This window comes from Nuphar pumila, chromosome 5 (assembly GCF_984573655.1).
Source record: "Nuphar pumila chromosome 5, dmNupPumi1.hap1.1, whole genome shotgun sequence".
Classification (NCBI taxonomy): Eukaryota; Viridiplantae; Streptophyta; class Magnoliopsida; order Nymphaeales; family Nymphaeaceae; genus Nuphar; species Nuphar pumila.
In genome coordinates, this window is record NC_143253.1 from 12,728,565 (window position 1) to 12,740,644 (window position 12,080).

General features: G+C 35.8%; 1 protein-coding gene across 2 annotated transcripts in view; it reads left to right on the plus strand.

Annotated features, from left to right (window-relative positions):
- The window catches only part of ULP1D (UB-like protease 1D), a 113,019-nt gene that overhangs the window by 18,794 nt on the left and 82,145 nt on the right, over positions 1–12,080 (plus strand). For both annotated transcript variants that reach the window (XM_090005600.1, XM_090005601.1), the window contains exons 2-4: positions 3,071–3,122; positions 6,517–6,605; positions 6,726–7,009. In XM_090005600.1, coding sequence (XP_089861726.1) covers positions 3,071–3,122; positions 6,517–6,605; positions 6,726–7,009 — 425 coding nt within the window. The remainder of the gene's footprint in view (positions 1–3,070; positions 3,123–6,516; positions 6,606–6,725; positions 7,010–12,080) is intronic.

Below are 12,080 nucleotides of genomic sequence, written 5' to 3' on the forward strand. Positions count from 1 at the left end.
TGGGAAAGACGAGATTGGGGAAACCACGAGATAGGGGAAACCAGAAAAGAGATGCAGACGAGATTGAGGAAAACAAAAGTATTTTTCTTGACTTAAGAAGAAAAAAAAATATCGAGGAGAAAGGGATCTTTCAGACGTACCTTTTTGGATCGATTCCAGCTTCAGCTGCAGCGTAGCTCTGATACCATGTTAGATTTTAATCCACTCGTGAGAGGTGAGAGACAGGGAAAGAGAGAGAGAGAGAGCAGAAAATGAAAAAAGCCAATAACCCCCAATACGCAGAGTCGGCTGCACATACAAAGTATATGACTAGGGTACAAAAGTGCCCTTTTTACAATAAGATAAATTACACACAGTGCCATTAATGACACGTTAATGATCACGGGTCTGGATCTCCAGACCCGTGACCCGTAACAGGAGAATACACTTCTTTTCAAGCTCATCCATCACTATAGCAAATAGGAAAGTGCTTAAAGCAGATCCTTGATGTAACCCAACCATTATAAGAAAATTGGTTGTCACCCCTCCACAAGTGCGGACATTGGTTACTAAGCCTTGAACCAAGATACTTTGTATATATAGAAGTAGGTCAAAATAAGAAGTTGATATATATATATATAATGAGAAAGAAATGCCCAGTCCAAATATAGACAGAAACTGATGATATCTACATCTAATAAGACTTGATATCAATTTGAATCAAGGACAAGTTTTAGAATATTGAGAAAATTAGATCGAGTCCACCGAAACTCACGATATTCAGATCTAATATCAAGAAGAGAATAGCAGTTTTGCTAACAAACTAGATAAAAAAATATCAGAAACTGATTTAACGCCAGATCTGATAATCAGATGCAAAAGAACCAAGAAGAGAGGATTTATCACATCCTGACAAGATTTGATCAAGAAGGATGACATATATAAACCAGATTGATTAGATCTGATATAAAGATAAAAAAAGAGGAAAGAAACACAAAACAAGAGAGGGACAAGACATAAACGTCCATGAACAATGGTCCAACACTTGGGTTGGTGAGACTCTTCCAAAAGTGTTTAGGTTGCACCCTAATACGTTGCGGACTGGGAAAAGATTTTAAAAAGGCTATCTAGAAAGCAATTCAAGATCTATAACTGGAAGCAATGTTGTGAAAAGCGTTGAGGTGTAGCATAGCGTTCCACCAAAAACTAAAGCGAGGCGAAAAAGAAATGCTTTATTAATAGAAAATAAACAACAACCAATAATAATAGAAAATAAGCAAATGACTTGTTTTGAGTTTTTTGCTTCTTTTTTATAAAATTACAGATTCAGAAAAAAATCATCAATACAGAAAAAAAATCTCGCATCTAAGGCCCATTTGCTTTTCTAGATAGACAACAACAACAACATTGAAAAAATCATCAATATAGAAAAAATGATATAATTAAAAGATTTAGAAAAAAAATCATCAATACAAAAAAGCATGATTCAAATTGCATCTAAGGCCCATCTGCTCTTCTAGATAGACAACAACAACAACATTGAAAAAAATCATAAATACTGAAAAAATGATGTAATTGCAAAAAAATAATCAATATAGAAAAAAAGCATGATTCAGATTGCATTGGACAACATCAACAACATTGAAAAAATCATCAATATAAAAAAACAATATAATTACAAAAAATTTATTAATACGGAAAAAAGCATGATTCAGATTACAGTAGGCAACAACACATTGAAAAAAATCATCAATACAGAAAAAATGATATAATTACAAAAGAATCATCAATACAGAAAAAAAGCACCTACAAGGAGAGAGTCGAGCTAGACTACTTCTTCTTAGAAACGAGACCTGAGAGAGAGAGAGAGAGGGAGTCAAGAGGTGAGAAAGCGAGAGAGGCGAGATGCAGACAAAGAGGAGAAACGAGAGGCGAGAAAGAAGAGGGAGAGCCGAGAGGGTGAGGTGACTGAGAGTGGGGGAGTTGACAGGCGAGAGAGAAAAGGAAGAGTCAAGAGCCAGGGAGAGTGAGTCGAGAGGCGAAAAAGAGGGAGAGGTGAGAGGCCCGACCCTATTTAGGGTTGGGCTCAACCCTAAATTTTGGTCAAGGCACGCCTCACCATGAGGCGCATGCCTCATAACCCATGAGGTGTGTGCCTTAGGGATTTTGCGCTATTTGCATGTGCCTAAAGGAAAAAAGGGCCTCGCCTTGAGTCGAGGCATGCTTTTTGCGCCTTGAAGCACATTTTTAACAACACTGCCTGAAAGAAATTTGATCAATCAGCTCTGCTCTGATACCATAATAAAATATGCCTCACGATCTTTGAACTAGATTTACCGCAAAATAAGAAATAAAAGAAGAAGGTTATTTTTTTGTAAAACGTTCCTCAAGAGAGGGAGATGTGTGGGCTGGCCTTCTTTTATAGTAACAAACTTCACACTTTACAATATTGCCCCAATGTTTATCGCTAATATAATACAAATAAAAGGGCAAAAGAGTAACACAGAAAGTTTACAACATAAAGGACTCTATATGACGTAAAATGGATCTGGACTCTCAACCAGATCCAGATCTGGATATTCAGGTTCTCGTCTCAATACTAGTTATATTGGAATCTCCATAAAAATGGCTGTATCCCCATATCCACAGTCGTATCCATGTGACATAGATGACTAGTGCACATTTTCATGGATTTTGCGTGAAAATGAATATTTTCTATGTGCAAAAATCATGTCCTTTATATCTCTCATGGAAAAGAAGGAATGGAAAAGAATTGAACTGTATGCTTTTTGACTCTGCTGCATCTATCTTTCTTCTCTCTCAACTAGTTTTTGAGTAGTTTCTTATCTGCTATGTGATGTACGCCTTTGTACATTAGACAGGGCAAAAGAAAATTTCTATCAGGATAATGGTTCATCATGATAGACATTTCAAAACAACTTTTGTGGCACTCAAGCAATATATGCTTTGGGAGTTTTGCATGTCTGGTGACCTGATTTTGAAGAAATCCTGTTTCTTAAAAGTTTAGTATGCAATGGTAATCTTGGTCTGAGATAACTAATATTTAAACAATATTATCTTCTGTTCACAGGATTCCACTAGCTTTGAGCAATCCACGCGAATGGATTACCTGAGAAGCAAAGGTAAGAATGTAAAATTGCATGCATTAAATAATTACTGTATAATATCTCTGAGTAAAAATAGCATACAGTAATTATTTTTTTAGCAATTGCATGCATTAAATATAACATACAGTAATTATTTGTTTTCTGTAATCCAATAATTTATGGTATTGTGTTTCTGTTTGGTCGGGGCAAGTTCCCCTCTGGTCTCCGGTGTTATTGGGAGTGAGCATCATCAAGATGGAGGAATTTGCCTAAGACTTGAATGTGACCTTGTACAAATTTTCTTGAATGCTCAGTAATGTATTTTATGAAACAGAAACAAGTATTTCTTAATAAAATCTATTTCTAAAACAATTTAAACATCTCAAACTGAATAAGATGGCTTTATTAGTTACACAGATCTATATTATAGTTTAATCATGCAATCTCAGTTTCGAATTGAACTGGTGGCCCTGCAATTAGGTTGACAATCCTTTCTGTGGCCATGTAGTCCAGCTCAAATTTCTTAGCAGAATTGGTGCATGATGTCTATCAGACAAGATGCGTTTAGTCATCCTTCATTCATGCGAGCTTGACTTTTTCACATGATAGGTTGAGTGAATGTATATGCACAAAAATATAGTACTCAAGGGACTTTAGCTAACTTTTGTGAACAAGATCCATAGTTGTATGATCTCAATGGCAGCATCTTTTATTTTTTATGTTATTTATGGTGGTATGTGCCCATCTGTAATGTGAATATCTTCCAGTTTTGAAATTGCGAAGAGAATTTACCTTGCAGGTGATCTTACTAAAGTATTCTATCAAGAGATGCACCATACACCTTTAGTGCAGTTGGGAGCCCACAGAACAACGTTTTTGCTTGCCACTTGGATTGAAAGAGATGAAAATTCATGAACATTTAAGCTTAAACCATAAGATTGTGAAGTTCTTTTTTATACCAGCATCATTGTTTCTTATTTATACTGTTGCCGTGTTCGTAACTTGAGATGATCATGGACATGTTTACAATGTTAGTATCATTGGCCAAAAATCGATATGAAACCGAGCTGATTTGGCTTATTTTTAAATAAATTCTAAAAATAATTTAAAATAGTTGTTTAATAGTTTGAATATTATTCTAATATTTTTTACGCATGTCATTTTCTGGTTAAAAATTAGCCGATTCAGCTCAATTCGGTTCAAAATTGGAATTGTCCGATTCCCTTTATCAATTTCTATATGATTCTGACAACATTGCATGTTTGCCATCTGTAAAAACTAGATGAAGTTTGTTTGGTGGAAGAATTCCACATTGTTTTTCGCATTTACAACTGATTCTAGATCGAGATATTGCTCTCATATGAAATATACTGTATGATACCCCATAGATAATGCCAGACTCACTACTACCAATGAAATGCCAATTTGCAGCTTGATAATATATCACTTGCTAGCTTGTGCACTCATTTCATGATCTCTTGTGCTAATGTTGCTATGCTTAATGCCACCAAGGTCTTGTACATTTGGTCCATAATCCATAGTGGCTTCTATTTATCTTATCATTATATATTTATGCTTATTCTCAGAGTTCTGATATTTTCTCTCCTCACAGTTGGAAAAAGCAATGATCAAGAAACTTCATGTGTTGTGAGATTCAAGCTAAAGCTTTAACTAATCTTACTACTGACTATATCTGGATCAAAGTATTGCCGTAGTTTTTCTCATGACACTATGTTTTCCTTCTTTTACTCTATAAACCTATATCAAAAACCTCACCACAGTTGGCATTAATTATGCGATCACGGGTATGCAAAGCATGTCAAAGATATGTTTGTCAATTATCTTAGGCCTACCCTCTTTGGCTTCTACATGGTCTGGTGTGCTTTTTGAATACTTTTCTGTTTAATGATGATTTAAAAGGCATCGGGTTTTCATCTTCTTATAGAATGAACATGCGAGTTTGATCATGGTGGATACTGGATATTCAATGTCATGAGCATCATTTAACCTCCATTGCTCATTACTACATTTCTTGAGAAGCCAATGTGGATATTTTTGTCCTATTATGTAACTTACCTCATTAGTAAAAGTAACCCATGATAGCTATGGTACCCGGACACTCCATTTAGCCCTCCATACCCGTGTCGACACCCGGACACACCATTTTACCCTCCGTTACTCCGTACCATACAAATTTGTATTTAATTTATAATTTATAATTTATAATTATATTTTCAGTATATAATATATATTTTAGATATAACATATATGTTTAGATATTATTCAGTTTATTTTGTATTTATGTGATATATATATATATATATATATATATATATATATATATATATATATATCAACGTACCCACATTTTTTGGAATTTCCATGTCATACCCTCCATACCCGCACCGTACCCAGGTGACATAGCATGATAGCAGTCATAATGGCTGATATTCTAACAATCCAAGTGACTTCATTATGATGCATTTGATCACTCCCAGTTGAGTTGTAAGAATGGATGTGATGGACTGAGAATAGTGACTGTAAAAGAGTTACAATTTATTCTTTGCTTTGCTGGTGGCATTTGATATCAACTTATCTGGTTAGACATTTTTAGCTTGGCTTCTTCATATGCAATTTATCTATCCAATGGTTCCATTTATTTGGCTGTCTGCACATGAATTGGAAGGGAATTTGGTAGTTAGAAATCATATATAAATTAAATGGCTGATAAATGGCTTTCACTCTTCTACTCGCCTATTGTTTCTCAATTATTATATATTTCCAGAAATGCAATAATTTTTTGGCTGTCTTCATGTTCATAATTTTGTTGTTTTATTTGTGCATGTGGTGTGCTGGAACTATGAAACTAGAAAGTGATAAGTTGTTCAGACATTTTCATTCTTATGATAGTATTAGGTTTTCAAATTTCAAGTTTTCTACATGTATATATACCATAGTCACAAATAACGGTATCAGTTATTGCGGCGAGGTTGTTTCTCGCGATATTATAGGTTTTTCTTGATAAATCTTGGGGCCTAAAAAACTAAAAAAACTATAACATAACAAAAATAAGAAAATATCATGTTTAGATAATAAAATACATATAAAGTAAAAATGTAAAAAATGCAAACTAAAGAAGAAAAACACATTTAAGATGTAGAAAATAAGTAAAAGCAGTAACAATAATTGATCACACGTTATTATCACAAGAATATCACGATATTCTCGTGATATTATCAAATTGGCGATATTTTCAAAATATCATGATATTCTACTGATAATATCATTTGCTAAAAGTACAGAAATAATATCATGATTTTTGAATATATCACTTATATCTGTGACTATGATATATACCAGTTGAGTGTTTGCTTCTATTTTGGACAGCTTGGGTGCTGTTGTTAGAATGTGACATTTCATTGTTCTGCAGATTCTTTACATGGATCTGCCCAGAATTCTTCTGCATCTGCCTTTTCTTCTTCAACTTTAGTTGATGCACGTCGGGGGACATTTGAAAAGGTGACAAGATTCTGGACCATACATTGAGTTATTTGGCTCTTTTCTTGGGTGTCTTTGATGAAGTATGGAGTAGCTAAAGCTTCAAGAATGAAATGGTTTATATTATTTTTCTGCTGTCAGCCAGGTATTTGTAGTAGAAGCTCAGGCTCAGCATTTGATGAAGAACTCCAATATCTTAACTCTGCAAAGTTGAAGGGTTTAACACAAAATTGGTGTGTGGATAAACCAAAAGAAAGGGATAGAATTAGATTGTCTGTTAAGAATTCTGCATTGTGCACCCCTAACAGAGCCTCTATGCATGAAGCTGGAAACAAAAAGGCTATTATGGTTGACAGTGATTTCCCTTGTCCTAGTCATTGTCTTTCTAGTTTAAAACAAACTTCTTCATGTGATATGCTCGAGAGGTATGCCTAAGATCTTTCCATTTGTCCTACTGGTGGTGTTTCAGTTGTAACCTTGTGACGTTAGTTTTATACCACACTCACCTGTATCTGCTGCATCAATATAGTTATCTGGATAGCATTTATCTGGTCAATTCTTTTACCTGAATTCATGTTAACATATTTGATAGTAGGTTTAGTCATCTTTAGTTGTTTTTTCATTATTTAATTTATCTATTTTATCTTTTTTCTTTTTTTTGAATAGGTATTACTAGAAATATTTTGTAATCTATATAAGTTACAGTGTTTTCTCAGAAAAAATAGCTTTATGTTAATGTGCTAGTACATGGCATGAGCAAATCCTTTTTAGAAATGTTTGCTATATCTAGAGCATGGAGAATGACTATTGTACTTAAAGTGCCACTTGTGCCAAATTACTCTGTTATATAACTTCATTTTTTTTGTTCTTAGCATCTTATGGAGAAAAGCTTTTCATCGGCGGTGACCTTAATGGGCATGTAGGCATTAGTAGGGATGAATTTGAGAGTATCCATGGATGCTATGGTATAGGAGAAAGAAACGAAAGTGGAGAAAGAATTTTAGATTTTGGTTTGTCCTATGATATGATCTTAGCAAACACTTGGTTTAGGAAGAGGGAGTCTCACCTAATAACATTTAAAAGTGGGGTTAATACGAGTCAGATAGATTTTTTCCTACTTAGAAAGAGAAATAGGGGTTGTTGCATCGATTGTAAGGTTATACCGGGAGAAAGTGTAGCTACACAACATAGAGTCTTAATTTTAGATCTTAGAATTAGACAATGCCGCAAAAGGGATAGACATAGGATAGATCCTAGAATTAAGTGGTGGGCACTGAAAGGAGCTAAACAAGGAATGTTTGTAGAGCAGATAGTTAAGGAAGTTGATTGGTGTCTCGAGGAGAATTCAGAATCAATGTAGAATAAGATAGCGGGTGGCATGAGAAAGGTGGCTAAGGAGGTATCGGGTGAGTCTAAAGGCGGTGCACCGCTAGGTAAGGATACATCATGGTGGAACGAGGATGTCAAATTAGCTATTAAGGTTAAAAGAGAGTGTTATAGAAATCTAAATAAGAGTCGTGATAATGAGAATTTGGAGAAGTATATGATAGCAAAGAAGGAAGCTAAAAAAGTAGTTCGGAACGCGAGGGATAAGGTATATAAGGAGGTTTATGACAAGTTGGATACCAAAGAGAGCGAGAAGGATATTTATAGGCTTGCAAAGATGAGAGATAGGAAATCGAGGGATTTGGGTATGGTTAGATGTATCAAAGATGAAACGCAAAGGGTTTTAGTCAAAGATGAGGAGATTAAGGAGAGATGGAAAGATTATTTTGATAAGCTATTTAATGAAAGTCATGCTCAGGATCTTGGAGACTTCTCCATTCCTTTTCATGAGATGAATCGTGACTTTATGCGCAAGATTCAAAAGAAAGAAATTGCAGAGGCTTTGAAGAAAATGAAACCAAGAAGGGCAATTGGCCCAGGTGGTATACCTATCGAGGCTTGGAAGTGCTTGGGAGAGAAAGATTTAGAATGGTTGACAAATCTTTTTAACAAGATTTGGCGGACAAATAAGATGCCTAATGAGTGGAGGAAGAGTACTTTGGTGCCTCTATATAAGAATAAGGGTGATATACAAGATTGCACAAACTATCGTGGTATAAAACTCATGAGTCATACTATGAAACTTTGGGAGAGGGTGATTGAGTCTAGGTTGAGGAAGATTGTCATGATATCGGAGAATCAATTTGGTTTTATGCCTGGAAGATCAACTATGGAAGCTATACATCTTCTTAGACAACTTATTGAGAGAAATAGAGAGAAGAACAAAGATTTGCATATGGTTTTTATTGATTTGGAGAAGGCATACGATAAAGTACCTAGGGACGTTCTCTGGTGGACAATGATGAAGAAAGGTGTTTCTCTCAAGTACATTAGTATAATTAAAGATATGTATGAAGGAGTAGTAACCAATGTTCGCACTTGTGGAGGGGTGACAACCAATTTTCCTATAACGGTTGGGTTACATCAAGGATCTGCTTTAAGCCCTTTCCTATTTGCTATAGTGATGGATGAGCTTACGAGATCAATTCAAGAAAATGTGCCATGGTGTATGTTGTTTGCTGATGATATTGTTTTGATTGATGAGACTAGAGCTGGGGTTAATGCTAAGTTAGAATTATGGAGACAGACATTGGAAGCAATAGGTTTTAAGTTGAGTAAGAGCAAGACAGAATATATGGAATGTCGGTTTAGTAAGCAACGAAGTAGTGACAGGAGTGTAGTGAAGCTTGGTGAGCAAGAAATACCGGCGCATGATTGTTTCAAATATTTGGGATCTATCATTCAAAAGTATGGAGAAATTGATGGAGATGTAAATCATAGGATAAAGGTTGGGTGGATGAAATGGAAAAGTGCAACTGGAGTGTTGTGCGATCGTAGAATGCCATTGCGGTTGAAGGGAAAGTTTTATAGGACGACTATTAGGCCCGCTTTACTATATGGTACAGAATGTTGGGCTGCCAAGAGACATCATATTCAAAAAATGAGTGTAGCTGAGATGCGTATGCTGAGATGGATGTGTGGAAATACAATAAAAGATAAGATTCAGAACGAGGAGATACGAAAGAAGGTAGGCGTTGCACCCATTGAAAATAAGATGAGAGAGAATCGTTTACGGTGGTTTGGACATATTCGGCGAAGGCCTAATGATGCTCCAGTTAGAAGGATGGAGAAATGTGAAAATATATTAGTTAAAAGAGGTCGGGGTAGTCCTAGGAAGACATGGATGGAGGTGATAGGAAAGGATCTGAATGCTTTGAACCTCACAGAGGACATGTCATTGGATAGAAATGATTGGAGGAGAAGGATTCATGTGGGAGACCCAGAATGATTTTCTTTTTTGGTTCATATCGCCGACCCCAATTGTTTTGGGATGAAGGCGTAGTTGTTGTTGTTGTAGCATCAGCTAAGGAAATAAACAATACAAGTTTCCTAGGATTTTTATTATTTCATCCTATTTAGGAATTTTATGGTCATTGAACCTGCTAGGAATTTGAGAAAACTCCAATAATGTAGCCATTGATTCTGCATGTGAGCAACACACGGACGATTGGATGACCCTAAACTTGGTATATATCCAAATTAAAGAAAGAGGTGATTCAGGATGCTTAAATTCTGTGATGCAGAGCATCCAAGCCATTCCACACTCTACAGGGAGCAAGCGGAGGATCCACCAATGATTACGCGATCTGGGAAAGCTTACCTGAAAAGATTCGATCCAAATTCGACCCATTTGGGTTCAAACGGATCTTGAGGGCATTTTAGTAATTTCAGTTTCAAAATCCCTTGGGAATTCTGGTCTTCACATCTTAGAAAGTTTATTCTCACACTTGGTTCCTATTTTGTGATTTTCGGAACCTAGATTACGCGATCTGGGAAAGCTTACCTGAAAAGATTCGATCCAAATTCGACCCATTTGGGTTCAAACGGATCTTGAGGGCATTTTAGTAATTTCAGTTTCAAAATCCCTTGGGAATTCTGGTCTTCACATCTTAGAAAGTTTATTCTCACACTTGGTTCCTATTTTGTGATTTTCGGAACCTAGAACAATATTGTAGTGTTTTTATTTTTTATAGGAGCCGAATCTTACGGATCCGGATATTTCTAGTATCCAATAGGATTTCTTTTGAGGTACTAGAGGGTGTATTGGGTCTATTGGATAGGTTTTTGATCCAGATCTAGATCCATTTTTATTTAGAGGCCTACATGCCATGTGGTCACTTGTGAATGGGTTTTGAATGAGGTGGCCACTTGATTGACCAATCAAGGGTTAGCTGTTAAAATATGTAATCTCATATAATATCTCATATGTAATCTCAAAGGCTTGTAGTACCTTTCTCTTTTTCCTCGTTAGTTTTTAGTTTAGTTAATCTTAGAACATAACTAGAATTAGGCAAGTTTTTTGTTTTTGGACCTTTTTAAGCCTCACCTTTTTGACTAGTCAAAAAGGTGCTTTTTGACTAAAGTCAAAAAGCATCTTTCAAGGGAGCCGTTAGACTCCCAACAACTCTAATAGAGCCGTTGGGAGTCCAACGACTCCCTTGAAGGCTTCTCATTCTCCTTTATAAATATGGGGACTATTTCCCCTTGTATTTTATGGTTTTTGTGGGATTGTATCCCAAGTTAATAAAATTCTTTTTCTTTTGAATACCCTTTTCGGGTAGTATGTGTTCTTATGCTTGTATGAACCCTTGTGGTTCTTGTAACCTCTTCGTGAGTGTGTGGTGAAGAGATAGTTTGGTTGTGAGTTTCATTTTCTTTCATGGTATCAAATCAAGGTTGGTAGAAGCAATCGGTACAAACTTCTTTGTGTGCATTGGGAAACATGCCGTTCAAGTTTTTTTCAAGAGAGTGAAGCCTCTTTGAAGGAGTGATCGTGTGTAGCCTTGAAAGCTTGGAGGGCTACTTATTCTTGCTCTTTGTGGTAGAGTATTCTCCTCTTTTACTCGTTTATTTCCCTCTTCTCCTTCCCAAGTATGTAAAATGGATGACAATGAAAATGTCACCATTAATCCCATAAAACTCAACGATTCAATTTATGTAACATGGACTTCTATCATGAAGCACCTTATTTGGGGAAAAGGTCTATAGGGATTAGTGGATGAAACCGATGAAGAACCTAAACTAATTCTCACCAAAGAAGGAGGCGGATAAGTACATCTTTCAGAGGTAGAAAAAGCCAATGCCATGTCTACATATGAGAAAAAGTGGAAAGAATGGAGAATGGGCCATGCCAAGATCATGTCTTGGCTTATATCTAGTGTTGATACATCAAGAGAATGTACTCTCTTAAAGATATTGCCCACATATGTAATCTTCAAGAAAAAGTCCGCAATATGATTCAAGGGGATAAAAGTATTAGAGAATACTGCAATAACTTGTCTGAGCTATGAGAAGAATTGACTCTCCTTGAACCAAAGTGGCATTGTCCACAAAACATTGAGCTTCGCACAAATCAAGTAAATGCGAAACATTTTTTTAAATTTATTAATG